The 25,635-nt window shown below is 41.4% G+C and overlaps 1 protein-coding gene and 1 pseudogene across 3 annotated transcripts; one reads left to right on the top strand and one right to left on the bottom strand.

The window, feature by feature from the left end:
- The first annotated feature begins 7,207 nt into the window (after nt 1–7,207).
- Nucleotides 7,208–12,381, top strand: RPL26 (ribosomal protein L26). 2 transcript variants are annotated; one of them, XM_081270540.1, is made up of 4 exons: nt 7,208–7,355; nt 8,277–8,449; nt 9,464–9,604; nt 12,211–12,381. In XM_081270540.1, exons 2-4 carry the CDS (start codon nt 8,282–8,284, stop codon nt 12,337–12,339), a joined length of 438 nt encoding a protein of 145 aa, XP_081126666.1. In that variant the 5' UTR covers nt 7,208–7,355; nt 8,277–8,281; the 3' UTR covers nt 12,340–12,381. The 2 variants fall into 2 exon arrangements, with proteins under 2 accessions (XP_081126666.1, XP_081126667.1); XM_081270541.1 differs by having other exon boundaries at nt 7,318–7,380.
- Nucleotides 12,382–18,406: 6,025 nt separating this feature from the next.
- LOC308635520 (caspase-3-like) lies at nt 18,407–19,084 on the bottom strand (annotated as a pseudogene). Its single transcript has 2 exons — nt 18,594–19,084; nt 18,407–18,472 (listed from the first exon to the last, which is right to left on the bottom strand). The product of its transcript is annotated as a caspase-3-like (transcript).
- Between the last annotated feature and the right edge of the window lie 6,551 nt (nt 19,085–25,635).

Here is a 25,635-nt window from a genome sequence, read left to right on the forward strand (position 1 = left end):
GTGGTGTCACCCAGAGGGACAGAGGAGTGAGGTCCAGCCTGAGAGCTGCTCTGTAGCCTGGTTAGCCATGGCTTGGGTGGGGGCGGAGGGAGCCCTGGTCGCAAACGCGCTTTGAGGGAGGAGCCTGGACAAAGAGAGGGATCCAGTACCGTGAGGCGGGAAGTATGATGGCTATGCTCCACCTTCACCCACCCGGTCTCAGCAGGAGTTAAAGCGTGGCAGGGAGGCGACAGCTGAGCTGACCTGAGAAGCAGATGCTCCACATGTGGCCCCTATGTGTATCCTCAGCAAATACCACTCCTCTAGGCCAGAACTGAGCAGCCTGGGCAGATCCATGGTCACTGCCCATGGGGTCACCAGCCCTAAGGTGCAGTCACCTGCCAAGTGACAAGCCTGAAGCCAAGGGGGCCTCCTTCAGAACAAGGAAGTTCTGCTGGCCTGTGTCTTGCCAGATGGGGGCCCAGTGGCAGACCTCTTCCAGAATTGTCACTGGGGATTTTCTAGGTTTCTAATGCAAACCAGAACAAGTAGTAGAGTTGGTGCCAGGGCCCAGGTTCAGGTTTCCCAGAATCTTAGCACCTGTACACAACCCTCCCAGCATCCCAATCCTCCCTGTCTTCTATTCACCAGCCTGGAAGATCTTCCCTGAGTGGGAAGCTGATCTCAGAGGCTGTGGCCCAAGCTTGGCTGGGGGAAGCAACAGAAGAGGGTCAGCCCGGAGAGAAACTGAGTCAGAGATCTGAGTCCTCTGGACCTACCTCTCAAGGAACGGGCCAGATTTTAAGTTTTGGGGTTCTCAAGGGTGGAGTGGAATGAAAGGCAGGGAGTGGAGGGGAAGCTCAACAGGCCAGACTGGAGTCAGCTGAGAACTATGTGGGCAAATTAACCCCTGGGGGCTCCCGCCTCCCTCCCAGCCCAGGTCCTCCTCCTTCTCATGACCCAACCATTCATTAGAAGCTGCACCAGCTGGGCCAGTTCCTGAGGTGGATTCTCAAGCCAAGCTGGGTGAGGAAGGGTGGAGAAGAAAACAGCTGTGCTTGGCGGGGACACTGCTGTCTCAACAAATGCCGAGAACCAACTGCTATCCAACGCTGCTTCATCGGAGGACCCTTGATGAGGCCCACCAGAAAAGCTCACAGTGGGTCTTGCCTGAGGAACCAGTATGCAAGTGTAGAGCTATTGGCTGTCTGAGGCCCGTAAGCCAACCATGCACTGAGGGTGGAAAGCAGCAAAAAACCTCCAGCTATTGTCACAAGTACAGGGGATTGGTACCAGGTGCCAAAACTAAGCCTTCCACAACCCATACCCCTCTTATCAAAGTTTGCTATCTGTAGGGAGAAAAATAGCACTGTGCCTCTTATCTGGTTCCCAAATAGCTGTAGGTGGTCATCATTTGGGGACTACTAGGGAGTAGGGTCCACAATGCAGGGACATTTGTGACCCCAGGAAAAAAAATCAAATTTAAAACACTTATGAGCTTCCTTATGCCTTTTCTGAGACCAGAGAAGAACATAGGTGCTATTGGGGGGGGGGGTGCCAGTGGAGTGGGGGGTATTTATTTTAGGAACAAAAATAAACTTTGCAAAGACTCTAATGAGTCTGTCTTCACCTCAGCCAAGCTGCTTTAAAATGTTGTGAATTTCTAGGGACCTCATTGAAGTCTTTTCAGATTCTGTTGTATTTGCCCAGAGTTTCTTTCAAAATACCTGCAGTGTTTTCAATATCATTCAGCAGTAACTCCTAGATGGTACTTCTTTTATTTTCAAAGAATGCCAAAAGCTATTTTTTAAATAAAGGTATATATTTTCTCAAAGATTCCAAAGACTCTGTGATGCAGGTGGGAAGTTCTGAGCTTGGACTTTTAGTGTAATTCATGTAAGAATTAAAAAGATCCGTGGAAAATACAAATGCAAATACCCCTTAACACCGGATCTATTTGTAAAAGAAATGCAATTTAAAATTCTTACAGCATTCTTTTTTTTTTTTTTTGGGGGGGGTGCCGCGTCTGGCGAATGGACCGAGTCCGGCGAGAGACGTCGGGGTTAAAAGAGTTCACAGGACACCAAGTTTCTTCATCCAGGAGGAGGCATGTGTGCCGCTTTATTATCCAAGTTTTTTCCCTTATATACTTTCTATAACTGCAGTGGAAATTTAGCCAAAACAGGGGAGGAATAACACCTGCTACTCTTGGGTTACCGTGACCGTCCCTTATCAGGAAGCTCCGAGAAGGCCAAGATGTTCCCAAAAAGGCACAATGTCTGAGGCAGATAAACATGAAACCGCAAGCCTGCATCACGACCCTGTGAGCTGGCCACTTTGACATGCAGAACAAGGAATTGGGGGCTGGGCCCCGGGGGCCAGGGAAGGCCTGCTACCAACGGGGGGGGGGGGGGGGGGGGGGGGGGAATGGGTTTTGAACCCAGGGGTATTTTACCATTGAGCAACATCCCCAGCCCTTTTTATCCAGTTATAGGTGGACACCACCTTTATTTTATTTTTATGTGGCACTAAGGATCGAACCCAGTGCCTTACTCATGCCAGGTGAGTGCTCTACTACTGAGCCACAGCCACAAGACTGGCATTCTGTTTTTTTTTTAATCTGCTTATCAAACCCTGAAAGAGAACTTTCTCTGCCACTGAGGCTGAGGTAGGTAGGGGAATTGGTGGTGGGAATGCATATGGTAAAGTTCTTTATCAAGGGAAATTTAACATTTTCTATCAAAGTTTCCAGCAATTTCTGTTCTAGAAATGTATCCTACAGATACACTTACATGTATGAGCAGGGACGTGTGTATAATATTATATAATTGCCGTATGCTTAGAATAACAAAGGATTGGGGAAACCCCCAAATGCTAATCAATAGGCTTCTGGTCCTTTAACTTATGGCTAGGGGCTACAGTGCAGTTATAAAGTGAACAAGAAAGGACTCATAAAATGAAGAGGAACATCTCTGGGACACAATGGCAAATGGAAACAATCCAGATGTGGAACAGCAGATATCAGATACTACAATGTATATAGAAAGAGGGGGACATGAGAATTTATATTTTTATTTGCTTATTTCTACATAAAGAATTTGGGAAGATACATGAAAAACTAATAACAATGATTAATTATTATTATCACTCTGGAAGGGGATGATAAACTGATGAGATAAGAGGAAGAGTTTTCACTTGACTATTTGTGGGGTTTTTAAGTATTTTTTAGTTGTAGATGGACACAATACCTTTATTTTATTTATTAATTTTTTGTAGTGCTGAGAATCGAACCCAGTGCCTCATTCGTGTGAGGCAAGCACTCCACCACTGATCCACAATCCCAGCCCACTATTTATGTTTTTTTATGTATAATTTATTTATGCAAAAATTAAATTGAGGGCTGGGGATATAGCTCAGTGATACAGCACATGCTTAGCAAGTATGAGACCCCAGAAAAAAAATCAAATTGAAAAATATTAGAAGCCAAAGATCTTCAGTGTACACTCTTTGTACCTGGTGAGGAGACCAACCTGAGAACATTCAAGAACTGCCAAGCCATTTGTCCTGTGACTCAAGAGTGTTGACCACTGGCTCTGTGGGACTCGTTTGTCTGGTTAGAAGTATGACATCTTGCTGGGCACAGGGGTGTACACCTGTAATCCCAGCGGCTCTGAAGGCTGAGGCAGGAGAATTGCAAGTTCAAAGCCAGCCTCAGTAATGGTGACGCACTAAGCAGCACAGCGAGACCCTGTCTCTAAATAAAATACAAAATAGGGCTGGTGTGTTGCCCAGTGATCAAGTGCCCCTGAATTCAATCCCCAGTACAAAAAAAAAAAAAAAAAAGAGTATGACCCTCAATAAGTAAGGCAAAAAGTTTAATCTTCTCAACATTCCTAAGTTTCTGTAGAATTTTTTGGGTCCTGTTATTTAATGTGTTTGTTCTCATTCCCCTTCTCTACCTTTCTTCTTCTTTCTTAAATAAAATCGTTTGCTTTAAGCAACCAGCCTGGGGTCAGGGCTCTACAGGGAAGATACCATCAGATAAATGATAGACAGATGGATGGATAGGTAGGTAGGTAAGTAGTTAGACAGTCAGATACTAGATACTTAGAGGATGGATGCCCAGGGTCAAAACTCCATTGCTCTTCTCTTCCTTCCCTTGTCCAGAGGCATACACACACTGCCACCTCCCATTGTCATAATAATCTTTAATATATACTTGACAGTCTAGGCCTCCCAGGTAAGCTTAAGGAACCATAACATAGTTTACTGAGCCCTGGAACACGCTTCCCGCCCCCATCTTCCTAGCTTTCCAGAAACAGAACAGGGCCACCTATTAAGACTTCCCATGTCCTAACTCAGGGAAACTGATCATGGCTATGCTCCCCCTACACACACTGTACCCCATCTTCCTAGCACATGTTCTTGGTTGACATGTCTGTCTCCTCTTCTAGGCAAAGTTCTTTCAGGAGAGAGGCTAGATCTTAAAAGATCTCGGTATCTCCAGTATCTTGATACAGAATTTAGAAATAGTAAGAGCTGAATATAAGATAATATTTGCATAATGCATGTATGCCAGTGTACCTGAATTGAATGTGATGGTTTGGTGGCTAGAAAAAAAAAAATTATTTCACTTTAGGTGTGAAATCTAGATACAAACCCTGCTTTGGTGTGTTTAGGGGCTTCACAAAGACCTGATCTAATTTAATGGATCTTTTTCAAATCATGTTAGAGAAATATAGGGAAGTGAGGGAAAGACGGTGGCTGGACTAGCTGCCAGAGAATCATGCAGGGTGGAGCCAGGGCACCCAACAGGCACTGGTTAAGATAAAGAGGCTTTATAACTAGGCTGCTGGTCGTTTTCATGTCTGGGTACAGTCAATAGGCCAACAACCTTCCCACTGTATGAAGTGGCACATTGTCCAAAGAGTGGGCTGAAGGTTTAATTGTGATGACTCCTTGTTAGAGGAAGGGAAGTACAGAGGCTGGAGAGGGCTGGGTGGTAGCAGAGGATGATGGGAGCCAAGGAAGCAGAGTGGGTCTTTGTAGGAAGAAAAGGAAGATGCTGAGGGAGACCTGAAGAAAAGGGTGGAGACAGGAAAGGTTTAAGGAAATGAAAAAACTCTTCCTTAAGACTATGAAGACCAGAGAGGAAGGCAAGCTAAGAGCCTTCTGTGACTCCCTATGGTTTTCAGCATCCAAATCAAAATCAGTTTGGCCCCAGCGCCCCTCGACTTCCCCTGAATACCTTTCTCTTTAGCCACAAGGATCTGGTTCCTGGAAAGAAAATGTCACGCTACTCCTCACCGCCATACCTTCCCTCCAGCTATTCCCAGTGCCTTATGGAGCTAATTTTTTGTTTGTTTGTTTGTTTTTGTTTTGTTTTTGGTTTTTTTTTTATGGAGCTAATTTTAACATTCTTCAAAACCCAGTCAAGAGTGATCTCACCCCAGAAGTCTTCCTTGATTCCAGCACTCTCTTCTGCCAGGAGCACAAAAAGTTGGGCTGAAGTACTGGGGATTAAAACCAATGAGCAACATCCCCCTTCCCTTTTTATTTATTTTGAGACTGGGTCTCACTAAATTGTTATTGAGATTTTCCTGCCTGGCATCATAGGCATGCACCACGTCAGGGAGCTGTTTTTCCTTTGGTCTGGAGCTTAGACAACAGCTTCCCTCAAGCACATTCTCTGCCTTATTTGTAGCTTCAATGTTTAGTTCAGTGTTGGCCTGTTGAAAGATGCTCCATAAGCATTCGTTGAGTGGCTGCAAAGGGTATCTCACTGAATTTAATTACAAATAAAATCCAGGGCTCTTTCCTTCACAGCCTACTTAAATACACAATTCACCATCCTGGTGAGGACTCACTCCTAGTCCCAGTGGCTCAGGAGGTTGACAGAGGAGCATCTCAAATTCAAGGCCAGCTTTAGCAATTTAGTGAGGCCCCAAGCAATTTAGTGAGAGCCTGTCTCAAAATTAAAGAAAAAAAAAAACTGGGAATATAGCTCAAATGGTAAATTGCTTCTGGGTTAAATCCCCAGTAAACCTCCTCACCGGCCCAAAAAACAACACAATCTGGGCTGGGGATGTGGCTCAAGCGGTAGTGCACTACCTGGCATGCGCAGGGCGCTGGGTTCCATCCTCAATGCCACATAAAATAAAAAAATAAAGATATTGTGTCCACCTAAAAAAAGAACTAAAAAATATGTATACATATATGTTTATATACATATATTTATATTTTTTTAATTAATGAAAACACATGTTCTTTACTGACTGGACTCTGGGCCCTCAAGGGTATATGGTTTCTCACTCTTTGCTTTGCCTCACTGAGTTCCTACAAATTGGGGTCATACATGGGTTCAGCTATAAACTATGGGTTCTGTATTACTTTTTCATGGGTTCCTCTCATTTATATGTAGCTCAGCTGATCCATTTGTAAAAATGGGGACAATAATAATACCAGCATTGACATGACTATTTTATGGATTAAAGAAGCTAACATAAAAGGCTTAGAAGAATGTCCCCAACACTCAGCAAACTCCCTACGTCTTATGTATTATTGTGAAATTTGTCTCCTGACAGTATGACATCTGCATTATTCATTCAACAGAAACTGATGCCTCAGAATCCATTTGCAGGGGAGCGTACCCCTTTTCCCTGAGCATCCCTATGCCCGGCTCTTTCACAGTGTGGTCTGGACCAGAACCCTTGGCTACACCTGGGAGCTCCTTAGAAATAAGGACTCAGATCTATTTCCGCGGGGGGCGGCGGGGGGTGGCGGGGGGCGGGGGGGGGCGATCGGTGGCCCTAGTCCTTCGACGGCCCGTCGCCCCCGCTGATCCGAATCTCTGGTGCGCCCCACAGCACAGTCACTGTGTGTGTGTCGGGTTTGTAGGCAGAGGAAGCTCGCTGAAGGACTCCACTTTGCTCCAGCTCACAGGGTGACCAACAGGCCAGGGTTCCGACGCCACCAGGCGGAACAAAGTTGGACCTGCCTTTTTTTGGCTAAAGGGGCGCCCACCTCCCGACACCCAGGAGTGATGGGACCAGCCCTGGGGCCACTCACTCCTTCATCACCCACTGGAGTAGTCGGCCCCTGAGTAAACCCCCGCTTTTCTTTCGGGGACCACCCTATCCAGAGAATGAGCGGCAGCGCCCAAATCTCTGAAGGGAGACCCGAGGACGAGTTCCTCGCAGTTCCCTTCAGAGACACTAGGTGACGCTAGCCGTCGGTTTCTTTCTAGTTTTCTCGCTCAAACTCGCCACCCTTCTCAAGCTTAGACATTGATCTCGCGAGATCTCCCGTTAACTTACAGAACCGGAAGAAACGTGTAGGCCTCTTCCCTTTTGCGGCCATCGCTGAAGCGGCAGCGGGTGAGGAGTCAGCGGGGCAATACGTGTAATCTGCAGCCATCCGTTTTGGGGGGTTGTGTCTCTCCACGCCGGGGGTCCCGAGATTCTCCTGCCGGCCGGATAGCAACCAGGGAGGGAGGCCGGGATAGTTTTAACCTTGCGTAGGGGCAGGCGAACCTGAGAGGGAATGAGAGGAGATTTGGGGACTTCAGCAATGTATTTTCCTGAAGAACCACCTGGAAACAACTGTGCTTATTAAAGTCTTTGTAGAGCTTTCAAAGTGCTCTCGACCATTTTTGGACCCGAGTTCTCTGCAGGAATTTCCAGGCTCAAGGTTGGGGGCGGCGGCTGACTGATTTTGGAGGGTCTGAATGTGTTCACACTCAAGTTCGTAAAAGAAGATCGTTATTTGATCTTCTAAAACCTCATGTTATGTTTGAAGTATTCGACATGCCTTAATTTAGAACAGTGTTGGCTCCTTCACACGATACTTAAGGAGTTTAGAGATTACAAAAGTTTGTAACCGGTCGCCGTGGCGCACACTCGTGATCTCAGCAACATGGGAGACTGGGGTAGGAGGGTGGCAAATTCGAGGCCAGTCTCAGCAATTTAGCAAGACCAGAAAAGGGCTGGGGCCGTGTAGCTCAGTGGCAAAGTGCCCTGGGTTCAATCCCCAGCACCACACACACATACACAAAGCTTTTAGCTAAAGATGTGCTATTAAAGGGAAAGTCTTTATATTCCCTAAAGATACAGATACCATCCCCGCAAATATTTTTTAAATTGCGAACTTCGTTTCGTAGGCCATGAAGTGCCAGCAGTTTTTGGTGCAGTTACTGATAGGAAGTCTTCTGTGAACAATTCAAAGATGAACCTGTTGTTGCTGTTTGAAAACTAGATGAGACTTTGATCATTTAAGGGTATGTTTAATTTTTTATTTAGTCAAAATGAAGTTCAATCCTTTTGTGACTTCTGACCGAAGCAAGAACCGCAAAAGGCATTTCAATGCACCTTCACACATTCGCAGGAAGATTATGTCTTCCCCTCTTTCCAAAGAGCTGAGACAAAAGTACAATGTTCGATCTATGCCCATCCGAAAGGATGATGAAGTTCAGGTATGTATCCCTACTTACTCGTGTTTTGACAGATGATCCCACACACTTTCAAAAGGGATTGCATTCTGAGAGATGCTTATGAGACATTGGCTTCCCAGAACAGGTTTGCAAGACACATAGCACCAGGGACCAAAAAAAGTATGTGCCTGTCAATTCTCTTTGCAGTCAACTTTCCAAAGTTTTGCATGCAGCAGTGACTAAATGAAAGAGCAAGACTGAAAATCAGAACAGTTACTTTGGGATTAATTTTTTCATCATTGAGGTCCAAAAAAGAGAAGAACTGATAATCTGGGATTCAGAAGCTCTAACTGACCTATGTAGTAGTACCATATGATAGAGTTTACTAGTAAATAATTTGCCAAGTCTAAGTGAAAATTTCCATGAGTTTCTTAGGTATAACCTGCAGCTGGTGACTAAAGAAAGAACAACCACTAGGTCCCTGCTGTACTAGTGCTAAAACTGCCTGTAGATCTTTGAGGAAGATTTATCTGTTTTCAAGATATAGCAGTGCTAGATAAAATTGAAACAGAATGTCTGTTCAGAAGTACTTTGAGTTGCTTCCTGGCAGGCAGAGGACCACTAGAATGTCTGGGATAGGGAATTCTGTCAGTTAACCTTTGTCAAAGTACTTGTTCCCCGCCCTATTTACCACTGGGTTGGACTATTCAGTGGGCATTGAAGTAAGTACATGTGCTGCTGTTATTTTTGAGATAGAGTAATATGTTTGTTAACAGCTTCTGCATAAAGCCAAAGTGTACTCCCTTTAACAAGCCTGGTACTGCTGGTGGCCATCAGTTAGGGGTGTAATAATCATCACTGTAGATAGGGACATGATTTATTTACAAGTTAATTAAAACTAAGAACTGTTTGCATATTTAATGATTAAGTCTTTCAAAACTGAAGAGTCCTATAGATATGATGATAGAATGGATGGTGAATAAATGATTCACAGTTTTCTTGACTGTGATTCTCATTCTTTGATCCTCGTTTCTGTTATTTTGAATTGGTGTTTAGGTTGTGCGAGGACATTATAAAGGTCAGCAGATTGGCAAAGTCGTCCAGGTTTACCGGAAGAAATATGTCATCTATATTGAACGGGTTCAGCGGGAAAAGGCTAATGGCACAACTGTCCATGTGGGCATTCACCCCAGCAAGGTAGGTGTTTTTGAGAACACTTGACAGAAGACAGTTACGACCGATAATGTTGTCAAATGTGACAGCTCATTTATAGAGCATCCCTAGTTTTAGATATGCTAGAAACCCATGTGATTTTTGGTTTGGTGATGTTTTTATTATTCTGCAGAGCTGGAAGTCAAACCCAGGGCCTCACATGTTAGGCAAGCTCTCTACCACCAACTTACATTTCCATCCCTGGAAACCATATCTTTAAGCAATATTGTATTTATATTGAAAAATTCTAATATCACTGAAATCACAGTGTCCTTAACATTCATTCTATATGTATATTTACTGTGCCTTTTACTCAAAAGCAATTAGTAAGCTAATAGACCAACAATCTAAATATTGGCATATTTAATGTCTAGGAAATTGGGTATTACAAAATGAAGTAGAGCTCCAGCTCTGTTTTGTGTGTTCAGCAAAATCAAATAAGCAGTAGACAGCTTTACAATCTTGTAAGGTAGGTTTTAAACCATCTACAGATGGAAAAAACCTGAAACTTGGGCAGAAAATCCCATGCACAGTATTTGTATCTAAATGATTATTGGCAGTTCACAAATTTTGGAACTCAATTTGTTATTGCTGTCTCTAATTTCCATTTCCCAAGTTTTAGTTCATTGTTGTTGATAGACACAATACCTTTTTTTTTTTTTATTATACTTATGTGGTGCTGAGGATTGAACCCAGTGTCTCATGTTCTAGGCATGCGCCCCAACCCTCATATTCCAGGTTTTAAAAATTTTTATTGTAAAGGTCATGTAGAGTGAGCATTCGAATACCAGGTGGTCTTTTTAGATCGAATGTTGTTGCCATAAATCTAATTTTTGAACAGCAGTGTCAAAATTCTAGTACAATAAAACACCTGAATATCTTTCACTTAGAATTCTGTATTCAAATTTTGCCGTGTTTTCTTTTCCCCATCTCCCCATGTCAGTGGCCTTACAAATGTCAGGCCACTTCAACTCTAATCAGTCTGATCTGTAGAGCAAGGATTTCCCCATTCTTAACCTATTCTAGTCATATTCTTGTCTCGCACTAGGTCAGCTATTGTCAAGATCACCAATCCAATGACCATTGTTTTGTCTTTTTTGTGCTTGTTTTGACACAGTTGATCTTGGAGTGGCTAAGTAGTCATCTTCATCTCTTAACTCTATTCTTAGAACTTCAGGCATATAGAAGTTGATGGTTTCAACCCAGACCCCTTTCCTGAACTCTATTTCCAGTTGACAATTTTGCATTTCGATGTGAATAAGCTAATTGGTATTTCAAACCTGAAATGTTCAAACTTGTGATTTTGCCTTTGAGATCTCAAAGAGTTTTTAACCATGGCAATGTATGGCAGTTCTATTCTCCCAATTGCTCAGGCCAAAAATAACATTTTTAAATTCATTTATTACATACCCATATCAGCAGGTAAGATTTTCTGTTTTGGTACTGGGGATTGAACTCAAAAAGTCACTCTAAACACTAAGCCACATCCCCAGCCCATTAAATTTTGTTTTAAGACAGTGTCTTGCTAAGTTTTCAAGGCTACCCTCAAATTTGTGGTCTTCCTGCCTCAGCCTCCCCAATACCTAGAATTACAGGTGTGCGCCAACATGCCCCACTCAATAAGACCTTTTGGCTACTGTCATGGTATTTAGAATCTTGTCTTCTTATTTCTGTCAGAGTTAACTACAAGATGTTACCTCATGTCCCCTCTCCAGCCATTTGTTGACAGTGTTTTTTTCCATTCTTACACGTTCTGATCTTCCTGGCCGCCTCAAGTGTTTTAAACCATGTTACTGAGAAAATATGTGCTGATTGGCAGCATTACCTGGCAATTTGATAGAATCACAAATTCTAGGTTCCCAGACCTACTGAGAATTAGGGGATGGGACCCAGGTTTCTATCTGTTGCTAGTTTTGGTTTTGTGTGTCATTTTTTTGGTTGGGTTGTTTTTTTTTTGTGATGCCAGAGGATTGAACTCAGGGCCTTGTGCATACTAGGCAAATATTGTACCAAGTTCTCCTGCCTTTGGATAGTTTTACCTAAATGGTCCACTTTTACCTAAATGGTCCACTTGCTTTATCTAGAGTTTTGCCTGATCACCCTGTATAAAATGTCTTGTTACTCAGCCTCCTCGCATCAACCCTAGTTTTTCATCTATGTCAAGATGAAGTACATTAACTTATTTGAATGTTTTAAGACTGGAATTATGATAATGTAGATGCCTTTAGGATTAGGTTTGTTGGAATAAGATCTGCATTATTTGTTTCATTAAAATTTTGCAAGGTTGAAGCATGTGTGAAAGGCCATGTTTAATTTTACTAACTCTATAGAATTCACACAAAAAATGTGACATGGGTGACTTGTAAAACTAGGGTGAGATATAGAATAGTTACATTTCACACTAAAAGACATTTTGTGATAAAGCACAGAAGAGGCTATGAAAAGAATCATAATACTGCCTGTCCGTCCTAACAGATAACCTTTTCATGTTTAAGCATCTGCTCTGCAGGTTTAGTAAATGGGATTGGATGTTAAGGCCTTTTTGGTGGTAATTATTTAAAACGTGGGAGTGTTTTTCATATTTTCTGCAGGTGGTTATCACCAGGCTAAAATTGGACAAAGACCGCAAAAAGATCCTGGAACGGAAGGCCAAGTCTCGCCAAGTAGGAAAGGAAAAGGGCAAATATAAAGAAGAAACAATTGAGAAGATGCAGGAATAAAATAACCATATTTACAATTTGCATTAAAAACGCTAAAATGAAGATACTTTGTTTTATGTGTGGTACTTTGGTGATTTGGTTTCTTAGTGCCTTATCAGCCTTTGGATAAAGGGAAGTTTGGGTGATATTTCTGTTCAAAAACTGGCCATCCATTTTACTTGTGGCTCAATTGAGTTGGCCTTTGAACTTTGAGGATTAGTTCTTTCATAGTTGAGAAGTCCGTGAGGGTTTTTTTTTAAGTACTTAACAGTTTCCTGAAATCAGATGGTGGTTTTTTTGCAGCAGGCACAGAGGCATTTGGTCTACATCATGGCTGCATTGGGCTCATCGGGAAGGCCTACAAAAGAAGCCAGCTGGGAATATTTATTCTTGAATTTGTCTTCCTTCTAATGGGCTGCCATAAGGATACAGCATATTTACTTTTTTTCATAAAAATTTATGTCTTTGGATAAAAAGTCTTAGAATAAAGAAGAGAAGCTGCTGTGACCAGTAGCCCTGCTTCAAACTTTTCCTCTAAAATGAGAAATCTCACTTTCTCTGAGCTACATGTGGGTCCTCTGAACTTATTTTTGCACTGGTGCTGATTGAGTGCTGTTAGTCCAAAATCTTTGGGTTGCAGTATGAAATACAAAATGTTCTAAAATACAGGTTCTCTTGGAGTACTGAAATGGTGTGAAATGCAGGCAGTTGATTGTAGCTGCAGTGTGTGCAATCCTGTAATTGCAAGGTATTCAGTGGGGTCCAGGAAGAACTCCTCTCAGATACCTTACATTTTTTTATAGGATGGAGGTGAGCCGCCTTCCTCTGGAATCACCTGAAGGGCCTCAAATAACAACCAATACAGCCACTGGTTTAGTAAGGTATCTGAGAGGAGTTCTTCCTGGACCCCACTGAATACAGGCAGGAAGCATGAAGGCAGTTCACTTTCCAGGCAGGAGGCATTTGAGGTTTTGTGACAATGTGAGAAATGGGTAATATCATCTGCCTTAGCCTGGTCACATGCATGCCAGCCCTAGGGTATCATCTCAGCAAAGAAAACACTAAATACTGAGTCTGCACAGCTGTCCTGCCCAGCCCTCTACATTCAAAAGGTTTCTCCTTGCCTTGGGTCCCTTTGGGGGTGGGGCTTCCAACCCTGCAGCCTCACTTCTGCTGAGGAGGGCGGGTCATGGAGATGCTGTTCTGGTGCTGTAGTTCAAGCTGTTTGCGGCCTGGAGGAGTGAGCATTGCTCAAGCAATGTTCCCTGGAGTGTCCCTTTCACCCTAAGAACTGCCCTGAGTTTTGTAGTATCCAGCCCTTTCCTGTACCACCCACTGGAGTCATTCATGCAGCCCTGAGCTGTTCACCCTTCACCAGGTGGATGGGGGCAATGATTAGCCTACCAGGTCAGCTGAGGCTGCCAAAGGGGTGTAAGGAGGACCTAACTAAGGAGGTGATACTCAAACCCAGAACTAGCTAGAATTTGTGTTTCATGAAGCCTTATGTGCATTATCATTGAGTCCTAATAACAACTTGCTATGTAATGTCCCCATTACAGATGAAAAAAACTGCAGCCCCAGTAACTTTGCCTTAGTCACATAGTAGAGTCAAAAATTGAATTCTCAAGAGCTTATACTAAACCATACTCCTGCACTGCTTCAGTAATAACTGCATACCTGTAAAATGTGTTTCAGAGATAATCTTTTGAACACCTTTTTGTGCTCAAAATATGGGATGCAGGTAGGTAGAAACTTCAGCCTTCTAGGTTGTATACATCTGAACCAGTGGAGCAAAAATGCAAAGCAGAGTGCTACAGCAGGTGGTACAGGCTGTTCAGCTGAGGGAGAGATGGCCATTAGCTATAGTTGCTGAATACATCAGGAAGACTGGCTTGAGCTGGCTGTATTTTGGAAAATCGGTGAAAAATTCCATGTTGGGAAGAGCCCAAGCAAAGATGCACAGATGGATGAGGAAGGGAGTAAACATGGCTTCGGAAGACCCAATTTATCAGTTACCCCAGCAACACAAATCACATCAAAAAGCCTATTTAGGTCACATTTCTTTCATGTTGCTTTAGAAAATACATTGGTAATTAAGATAGCTACAGCACTGTGCGTGTAAAATGAAAAAAGTAGTTCACTTAAAGACTGGGTTATGGGACTACAGGCTCCACCTAAGGGAAGATGCTGCCTCAACTCAAGCCAGTTGTTGCCCTCAGTGTGGCCAGATCTTTCAATTTTTTAATATTTAGTTTTAGGTGGACACAATATTTTTATGTGGTGCTGAGGATCGAACCTAGTGCCTCTCACATGCTAGGTGAGCGCTCTACCACTGAGCCACAACCCCAGCCCCCATTTTTCAGGATTTTTATGTGAAATTTCCCAATCTGTAAATATGTAAATCACTAATAATAATAATGATGATCCCTGTGGCCTTTAGACTGTGCTTTTAGGGTAGAATGAGGCCATCAAATATTAAAGACATTTTATATCTTTTATAAACTATTTCCAACCTGTCTTCATTTTTTATAGGATGGAGGTGAGCCTTCTTCCTCTGGAATCACCTGAAGGGCCTCAAATAACAACCAATACAGCCACTCAGTTTTAATAGATGCTGGTTTAGTAAGGTATCTGAGAGGAGTTCTTCCTGGACCCCACTGAATACCTTGTGGTTTTAAGTCTCTTGCGAGGATCACTATGACTGACTGGAATAGTAACACATATTCCTTAGAAAACTAAGTCCCAGGCTGGGGTTGTGGCTCAGCGGTAGAGCGTTTGCCTAGCATGTGTGAGGTGCTGGGTTCAAATCTTAGCACCACATAAAAATAAATAAAAGATATTGTGTCCAATTACAACTAAAAAAAATATTTTAAAAGATAATTTATGGGCTGGGGGTGTGGCTCAGTGGTAGAGCGCTTGCCTTGCAGGTGTGAGGCACTGAGTTCAGTCCTCAGCACCACATTAAAATAAATAAAGGTATTGTGCCCATCTATAACTAAAAAAAAAATTTTTAAATAAAAAATATAATTTATAAAAAGAAAACAAAGTTTCATGTCAGTGATAACATGGAAATGGTAGGTGAAACAAACTGATTTCTTTACTGTATTCCTTACTGCAAGACCTTTACAGCCTTCAAAATGTCAGTTTGCACTGAAGATCTTGAACTCAGGCTTAGTGTCGAGAGCATTTAGCAAAAGTTTCTTCAATTCCAAAATGCATATTTTTCACAATATGCAATTGGGTATATCTTATCAGTACATTATTATGGGTTCTATTAAGTCAGTGGTTTTATAATCAGTATTGTCAGGGTCAGGAATATTCCACAATTAGCCAGTGCTGCTGAGGAAGGGAATTTAGAGTCTTTTCAGTGGAGAGTCTTTTTTTTTTTTAATTTTTTTATTCTAATTTGTTACATGTGACAGCAGAATGCATTGCAATTCATATTACACATATAGAGCACATTTTTTCAAATCTCTGGTTATATACAAACTATATTCACACCATCCATGTCTTCATACATGTACTTAGGGAAATGATTTCCATCTCATCCAACATCTTTTTTATACCCCTTACCCGCTCCTTTCCTCTCTTCCCCTCTGCCTATCTAGAGTTCGTCTATTCCTCCCGTGCATCAGAGAAGGCATTTGGCATTTGTTTTTTTGGGATTGGCTAACTTCTCTTAGCATTATATTCTCCAACTCCATCCATTTACCTGCAAATGCCATGTATTCATGGCATTTGATTTGTGTATATATACCAAAGTTTCCCTATCCATTCATCTACTGACGGGCATCTAGGTTGGTTTCACAGTTTAGCTATTGTGAATTGTGCTGCAGTAAATATTGATGTGGCTGTGTCCCTGTAGTATGCTCTTTTTTTAATATTTATTTTTTTAGGTGTAGATGGACACAACACAATGTGTTTATTTTTCTGTGGTGCTGTGGATCAAACCCGGGTCCTGCCCATGCTAGGCAAGCGCTCTACCTTCGAGCCACAATCCCAGCCCCAATATGCTCTATTTAAGTCCTTTGAGTATAGACCAAGGAGTGGGATAGCTGGGTCAAATGGTGGTTCCATTCCAAGTTTTCCAAGAAATTTTCATACTGCTTTCCATATTGGCTGTATCATTTTGCAGTCCCATCACCAATGTACGATTGTGCCTTTTTTAGTGAAGAATCTTTAATACCTGAAAACAGCCTCAGCTTAACTGGGACTTTTGCTCAGAGCTTTTCAACATTTCCAGCTTTTTCTGTTTCTCAGGATTCTATCTTCCCTTCAGCTCTGCATCTGATGACTAGAATCCCAAAGATCTTGTTTTCTTTCTTTCTTTCTTTCTTTTTTTTTTTTTTTGATCTTAAGTTTGAATTTATGTTTTGAAATAAAAATTCAATAACAAATTTTAACAAATGTTTACAAAATTGCCACACAGTAATACATCATAAGATACCATTACATGCTACATTGTCTTAGAAAAAGTCAGTAGATCGAATCAATTAGCTGTAAATTAAAACATGAGTTCCTTTCTTTGGGCAAAAAGAAAGCTCATGTGAAATGTTGGACAAAAGCCAGTGAGACCTGCCAGTATAGTCAGTAATGGCTCAGTATCTCCAAGTGTGAGGAAGCCAGGATTCTGGCCTCGTTGGCTGGGGCTAAGCTCTGTCCTCCAGTTTCCCTCTGTGCACAGGACAGGCTCCCACCGGATGCTTCTGAGGTCCTGTGTGCATGGTTCTTTTATTTCCAGTAACTACATACAATTTTGCCACTATTTTACTTTGACTGTAAACTTCCGAAAATAACATTTACAAGTTTTACCACAAGGAATACCATGATTTTTACTATGACTCTCACCACTTTGCAAAAATATCCATTTTGTAAGTTTCTGGTTTGGTCCGTCTTCTTATGTCACTATTCATGCCTAAGAAGTATCTGCCATAAACACACCGGTACATGTAAGAAACCAGCAGGTGGTGCTTTTCTGAAGCCCAGTCTATGGCTCTGCCTACACTGAATAGGCTGTTCCACATCTTAGGTTCAAACCATTTTCTCTCAAATTACAGAATGCCCAGCTGATAATTTATTGTTCTTTCCTTATATTTTCACTATTTATTGTACACAACATATTTTAGTATGTTCCTGTAGCAGTTCTTCGTTTATCCAAACAATCAAAAATTGAATTTTTTAATATTAGTTCTTTAGACATTTTGTTGGTCTGTAAAGTTGATTTGCATAAAAACAAATTAGAAGAAACATATGCTGGTAGATCTTAGCACCTTAGAGTTATGATTCTGTCCCTCCATTAATGTTGCAAGTTAGCCTTAAAAGAATCAACTCAGCTTGCTCATACTTTCTCTAAAATATTTAGTTCTCTTCTTCAAGTAAACATTTTTTTTTTTACAATAGGCATGCTCAGAACAAATAGCACAAAACCATGAGCTATGACAAGTGATGTAAAAATGCAGTTGGCTGACTTCTGTTTATCAATTCTAAAATAAAGCCTTTGAACACGCCCATGTCCCCAAGTTCTAAGGTCCATAATCCCACATCATCATTTGTATAGTTTGACAAAAACTAGAATGCACAGTCTTACGTATGTGGAGGAAAATATTATAATTCATCATTACTGAAACATTTAATCTTCATAAATTATTGAAAATTCATAGCATGGCATCACTAAATCTTATGAATTATGAAAGATGTAAATTTACAATAATTTCCTCTCATAATAATTGCACCATTATCCATATTTATTTATTCCTAATTAAACTCAAGTCCAACTACCCAGTTTTGAGGTAGCTTCATTGTGGTTCTATTGCAGAAGTGGTATGTTTCAAAGTACCATCTTTAGATAAAATTTAAGTGGGAGAGGAAACAAAGTATTACTTATATTGTTTTCTCACTTGGCATACAAACTAACAAAATCAACTATTTCTTTAGGGATAAAAATACAGTTCTTTTGTGAGCATGGACACAATACATGGAATCTGTTTCTTTGCATGAAAAATGGGGTCAAGGGGAAAAGACTCAAATTCTGTTGCTACCTTTACCAGAGTGAGAATATACATAAACTCAAGCTTATGAGCATACAGTTTCAGCACAGCACACAGTGACCGGATGAACCAGGATCCATCCTTAGAATTTCGCCAGGAATAGTAACCTGGTGCTGTAGAATATGCATATAAGAAGTCAGCCTCTACTGGTATTTTGTGGCATGCCCTGTCATCATCAATGCCACTGTCTGTCTCAATGCCACAGTCTAGTTCTGTACCCTGGCAGGCCTGAATAATGAAAAGTTTGGGTTTTCCAGTTAGACTTCTACAATAATCTCCTCTGAAGAAACTCGTTAATTTTTTCAGGTCAACAGGTCCATTTGTTCCAAATATTATTCCTTCATCACCTTGGCTTAGAATTACACAAATAAAGCTGCTCCTTTTGCTATGATCTTCTTTAGAAACATTGTGCATTAATGCCACAATTTCTTCATGTGTAAGGTCATTTTTATTCCTGACTTCATATTTCAAGTTCATGAATGTTTCTCTAATGTTTGCTGCATCTACATCTGTACCAGACCGAGAGGCCATTCCAGTGCTTTTATGAAAGTTCTTATTATTATCAAACATAAACCCATTTCAGGATAATCCATTTTGTAATAATTGCCCAAGGATATTCCAGAGTCCATTGATTTGCTTCCATGTATGATCTTTGGTTCAAAATTTTTAATGGATTTTGAATCCACTGGGTTCTCATTGATCTCCATGGTTACTTTTCTTAATGCGTAGCTCTAGGGAGCGCCACTCCGCACACACAGCTACCTCTGCGACTGCCAGGCTTCCGCCACCCCCCAAGGATCTTGTTTTCTTAAGCTTGTTGGATTCCCCTTACCAGTATATGAACTTTTCCTCTGACCCCATCCCCATCCTGTACCTTAGGGTTGTTCTAAGAAATCTTGATTTAGATGCCTGAATATCAAGTTCTTTTCCTGAGGAATTCTCTGCTCTTGGTGGCACGTCAACTTCATTTGGGGTATTTCTTTTTAGCATAGCAATCTGACATGGCTCTTTGTATGGAATTATCTTCATTTCTGGAAACAGATCTTGCTACCTTTGTTTAGAGCCATTAAGCCTGCACCTGAAAGCATCTATCTCCCTTGGAGTGCTCAATTACACGTGGACTTGTCCTTCATTCTGGAAAAAGGGGTTTCATTTTAAGAATTGTTAAAACAGGTCAGATGTACTGACCTCCCAGAAAGGCAAACCCCTTTTCCTCACCAACAAAGCTAGACTCATTTTGTTGGATCCTGAGACTTTCTCCTAATCTCTTCTATATAATATTCACATGATTCATTCAGAGTCATCGTACTAGTATACCTTTATTCCTGGCGCTCTCCACCATCTCTTCCCAATCCTGCTGAAGCTATTCCTTAGCCCAACCTCCAAGGTCAGAATGGTCCCTGTGACAGCAGCCAGTACTGTTTTAGGAAACTCTAACATTTGAGAATCTAAGCAAAGATTCCACATATTTGGAAGGCTCTTGGAAGGACTGCTTCTGAGACAGAATGCTAGATAGTTATGAGAACATGGTTCCACAGGGTGAGGACCCAGAATCTTCATTTATTAATCCTATGTACAATCATCAGGGGAAAAACGTCATTTAAAAATATCCCCACTGATTTCTTCTTGGTTCCCCTTAAAGGAGGACAGACTCTTCAGCCATAGGAAATTGATTGTGTTGATTGTGGAAAAGCTAAAAAGCCCTCTCTCTGCTAACTTCTATTTAAGAGTTTGCTATTATTTTGTTGTATCTTCTAGTACCATTGCCCATTTACATTATTTTAAAAGACACTGAGGGTGTTTACGGGCTTATAATTTCAATGACATGGGAGAATGAGACTGGAGGATCACAATTTTGAAACCAGCAATTTAGTCCTAGAGATACAGTTAAGTGGTGAAGTGCCCCTGGGTTTAATCTCTGGTACCAAACAACAACAAAAAAGGTACTGAGGATAAGATATTTACCTACTACCTTAGGGATTTCCACTTCTATTTAATTAACAAGACCTATTTATTAGGTCTCACTGTATAAGCTAATGGTTTCCATAATGTTTGCCTATTGTCTAAAATCGCTACATATTTGTTACCTTACAGATTTCAAATTCCGTTGGCATGCTCTGGTTTTGAAAGCTCCTCACTGGCACTCTGATTGCTTTATCCTATTATTCTGTTATCTTTCTTCCATATAATAGTCTTCAAAAATCAGATGAAGAATTTCAGGGGTTAAGTCCTTCAGTTGGAGTATCGGTGAATTTAAATTTGTTCCATTTTTTTAAATCCTTTTTTTAGGATCCTTCTTTCAGTTCTTCTTAATGCCACAGAGAGCTAGAAATGATCCACTTGGAATTTCAAATGAAAGTGAAATAGAAATGGAGGTAAGTCACATGAGAGAAAATTTTCCTGCAAGTGTAACAAAGTTAATAGAAAGCAAAAGTTACAACAGCAAGGTATTTTCCAAAGAAAAATACTTTTAAACAACAAAGGAAGTCAAAGAAGCTAAGATAAAGGTGAAGAAGTCATCACGTGATTTTCGCCATGCCACAAAATATGATGGGGCATCTCTGTACAGGGCACAGAGAAATTGATAGAGGCTACTCATGGGGAGCGAGATCAAATATGGTGTTATGTACATAAAGAAGAGTTGTTTGATATTCTTCATTGTACATACACATCTCAGTATTGGGCATGGTGGGCAGATACACATGCTCAAGGAGCTGCAAGGAAAATATGGGAATGTCCCCAAAGAAGTCATTGTCTTATATCTCTCTGTAAACAGTGCCATCAGAAGAATCCAGTGCCCACAGAGGCCTTGCACCTAAGCCCATGACTTTTAAAGACATGGACTCCAGGGGCTGGGGATGTGGCTCAAGCGGTAGCGCGCTCGCCTGGCATGCGTGCGGCCCGGGTTCGATCCTCAGCACCACATACAAACAAAGATGTTGTGTCCGCCGAGAACTAAAATAAAAAATAAATAAATAAATTCTCTCTCTCTCTCTCTCACTCTCTCTCTCTCCCTCCCCCTCTCCTCTCTCTTAAAAAAAAAAATAAAGACATGGACTCCAGATGTCAAGTTGAAATACTTGACATGCAGTCAAATGCTGTGGCAAGTTCAAGTTTATTTTATATTACCAGGACCACTTGACCAAGTTTCTTATTTTACGGCCATTAAAAGCCAAAAAGACCCATGAAGTTGTCAGTGTTTGTTGGATATATTCATAATTCTTGGTACCTTCAACATGTTAGAATCTGACAGTGACATAGAGTTCACAAACCAATCTGTTAATGAGCTCAATGAGGTATGGCCAGACTTTAAGATTGTCTCTGGTGAGTACCTTGCTGGCCAAGGCCAGGGCTCCCTGGAACAAACAAGGCATGATGTGAAGAGCATGGTAAATCTTTGGATGCAAAGTAACCACTCATGTTACTGGGCAGAAGGCCTACGTTTCTTACAGATGGTGAGGAATCAGACCTTTGACATTTCCTTACAACAGAGTCCATATGAGGCAATGTTTGGTTGTAAAGCCAAATTTGAACTATAGTCCTCAAACTTGCCCCAGGAAACTGTGGCCATTTTATAAACAGAAGAATAGCTAGAAGTTGCTGAAGAAAAGTTAGAAAACAGCCTGTGGATCAGGCAGAAAGAAAGGGCTGAGACGGGAGCAGACAGATTGGATACAGATGAGGACATGGAACCTGCTCCTGAAGCTACAGAGCCCAGTACCTCACAAGGGGCCTCCAGGCTCCTCTGCTGGTAAACAGACACCACACATATCTCTCTGGGCATGACATTTTCACCTAAGAACTGTTACAAAAGACCCCAGAAAGACAAAATGAAGGCAGCATTTGGGTTGAGTTGCACCCAGTAGTCCTTATTTGGAAGGAGAAAGCAAATCAAGTCTGTATATTTGTTCTAGAATGACTGTAATAAATGACCACAAAGTTGGTAGCTTGAAACAACAGAAATTTATTGTCTCACAGTTCTGGGGTCAGAAATCTGAAATCGAAGTTTTGGGATGGTTGGTTCCTTCTGAAGGCTCTGAGAGAGAATCTATTCCATGCCTTTCTTCTTTCTCTGGAGGCTACCAGCCATCTTTGGTGTTCCTTGGTTTGTGAGCTGCATAAGTCTAGTCGGCTTCCATCTTCACCTGGTCTTCTCCCCTGTGTCACTGTGTATGTTCTGGTTTTCTGTCTCTTGTAAGGATACCACTGGACACCAAATCCATGTTTTTGGATTTATTGCCACCCTAATCAAGGATGATCTCATCTCTTAAATTACTTCTGCAGAGACCCTTTTTCCAAGTAAATTCACATTCACAGATGCCAGGGCTTTGAACTGAAGACGTTTTTTGGGGGGGGAAACAATTCTATTTCAGTCAATAGAAGAACCTCTTTGTCTGCAAGTCGAGAACTAATGGGATCTTAAGCATGGGGGAGGTGGTGTAGGACTGCCTGACATATATCTATCATATCCTCCTGCCCCTCAGACAGATACTCCTAAAGTTAGAGGCATTAGAAGTAGATGAAGGAAAAGTAGTGAAAATAAAAGAGGAACCAGGTGCAGTGGCACATGCCTTTCATCCCCATGATTCAGGTGGCTAAGACAGGAGGATTGCAAGTTCAAGGTCAGCCTCAGAAACTTAGTGAGACACTGTCTCAAAAAAGGCTGAGAATTACAGGGACACTGCTACATCGATGTTCATAGCAGCACAATTCACGATAGCAAGATTGTGGAACCAACCTAGAAGCCCTTCAATAGATGAATGGATTAAAAAATGTGGCATTTATACACAATGGAGTATTACTCTGCAATAAGAAATGACAAAATCATAGAATTTGGAGGGAAATGGATGGCATTAGAGCAGATTATGCTAAGCGAAGCTAGCCAATCCTTAAAAAACAAATGCCAAATGTCTCCTTTGATATAAGGGGAGTAACCAAGGACAGGGTAGAGCTTGAGAAGAAGATTAACATTAAACAGGGATGATAGGCGGGAGGGAAAGGGAGAGAGAAGGGAGATTGCATGGAACTGGAAGGTGAGCCTCAGGGTTATACACAATTACATATAAGAGGAAAGGAGGGGTAGGAGAAAAATTATATAAGTGGAAGAAACGATTTATAGTAGAGGGGGTGGAGAGAGAGAAGGGGAGGGGGGATAGTGGAGAATGGGATAGACAGCAGAATACATCAGTCACTAGAAAGGCAATTTGTAAATCAATGGTAATGTAACTGATGTGACACAGCAATCTGTATACGGGGTAAAAATGGGAGTTCATAACCCACTTGAATCAATCTGTGAAATATGGTATATTAAGAACTATGTAATGTTTTGAACAACCAACAATAAAATAAAATTAAAAAAAAAAAAAAAGGCTGAGAAAATAGCTCTGTGGTAAAGCACCTGAGTTCAATCCTCAGTACCTACCCTCCCAAAAAACAGGTTGGTCTAAAATGCCCTAAAGACCGGTCTCTTCACCAGTGGGGTGCCATTTTCTGCTTCAAGAGAAATCCTAAGTGCCATCCCTGCTCTCAGAATGGCAAGCACTGGAAATAATGTGGCCTGCCTGAAACATAAAACTAGGTCACAATTAAGACATGGCTGGAATTTGGATCCTGCTACACCACTTGTTTATGCCTCAAGCGTTTAAAAGCATGTTGTAATTCTGGCACAGGTCAGTGAATTCCAGGAAGTGACCAATAGGGAAACAAAACAAAAAGTTGACTTGAGGTCACTGCTCCAACTAGAAAGGAATAGGGCATGTCTAGTCTGGGTCATAGTTCTGAGTAAAGAGGACTGACCTGGCCAAAGGGAAAGATGATGCCCAGGATCTGTTACGCTATGTTTTCAAGACCTAGAAAAAACAGTGGGAGGTGTTCCATGAGTTGATCCTGTGGAGATGTGCACAGAAAAGGAGAAAGGGTCCTTTATTCTTCATACAGTTCTCCTTCCTCATAACCCAGAGCCATCTAAAAATGATTCTGGCTGGGCACGGTGGTACACACCTATAATCCCAGCAGTTTGGGAAACTGAGGCAGGAGGATTACAAGTTCAAAGCCAGCCTCAATAATTTAGGGAGGACCTAAGCAAGTTAGCGAAACCTTGTCTCAAAATTTAAAAAAAAAAAAAGAGCTGGGGATATGGCTCAATGGTCAAGCACCCCTGGTTTCAATCACCAAAAAAAAAAAAAAAATAGGCTGGAGATATAGCTCAGTGGTAGAGGGCCACAGGGCTTAATCTCCAGTATTAAAAAATAATAATAATAATAAAAATAAAAACCTAATTCCAATTAATTCTAATGCCAACTTCCTCTTCTGTAGGGGACAATAACAACTCTGATGTTTCCTTCCTCACAGGGTTGCTTTGAGAGACAAGATAATGTGAAGGGACTCTCCATAAACAGTAAACTTCTACTACTACTAGTGAATCCTAACATCCATGCAAGACTTGGAAAACTATGTTCATTGCCATTCCTTTTTGGGTTAAACTGTTGGCGAGTATTCCGGGAGCTGCATTATTTTTAGATAGGAGAGGTTATTACTACCCAGCTTGTTTTGAAGTGCAAAGCCTTGCTCTATCCTTTGCCAGCATTTTACTTTCCGTTCTCCTTCCAATCCATAGTTCTTTGCAACTCAGTCTAGCAAGGTCTAGGAAGCCCAATTTGACGAAGAATTTTACCATTCCTTCCCTCATGGTCACCTTTACCTCCCGGTTGTTTAGCAAATGTGGCACCATCTCATCATCTCATGGGTGAGAGATGAGATGAGCCTCAAAGCTGCTTTCTTCCCCAGGAGGTTTCCAAGCCTGCTGCATCTCTGTCTCTTGGCTTCTTCATGTTGGCAGTGGAAAGAGTTGGAAGTGGACTCCTGGACCCAGTCTGGCCTGACACTGCACTATCATATTTCAGCATCTGGAGGGAGGTCACCAGCTGGTGTACCACGGGCAGCTCTCTGTTTATATATTTTATCTGTCATAATTTTTGTATTTCAAAAAGTTTATCGCCGGCACTTTAAAAATTGGAAATGTTTTTTTAATATTTCTGCAGTAATTTATTTTACTAATTTCTAGTATTATCTAATCAACTAATTTCAATTCACATTTTTACATTTTAGGAAGCTGTGATTTATAGCATTTAAATGTGTGCATATGCATATCCACAGAATAATATATGCACAGAGGGAAGAACTGCCATTTGAACCATATCTGACTTCAAGACTCATGATATTTTCATGGTATCACTAAATAACTAAACCATAGAACAAAGGAATGAATATG

Source organism: Spermophilus citellus (assembly GCF_964194105.1).
Source record: "Spermophilus citellus genome assembly, chromosome: 17".
In the NCBI taxonomy this organism is placed as follows: domain Eukaryota; kingdom Metazoa; phylum Chordata; class Mammalia; order Rodentia; family Sciuridae; genus Spermophilus; species Spermophilus citellus.

Excerpts from the sequence above, each read along its gene's own strand:
- RPL26 (XM_081270540.1), top strand. The coding sequence starts at position 8,282 with ATGAAGTTCAATCCTTTTGTGACTTCTGACCGAAGCAAGAACCGCAAA. Across the intron at positions 8,450-9,463 it reads GAAAGGATGATGAAGTTCAG|GTTGTGCGAGGACATTATAA; the intron begins GTATGTATCCCT and ends ATTGGTGTTTAG. Across the intron at positions 9,605-12,210 it reads TGGGCATTCACCCCAGCAAG|GTGGTTATCACCAGGCTAAA; the intron begins GTAGGTGTTTTT and ends TATTTTCTGCAG.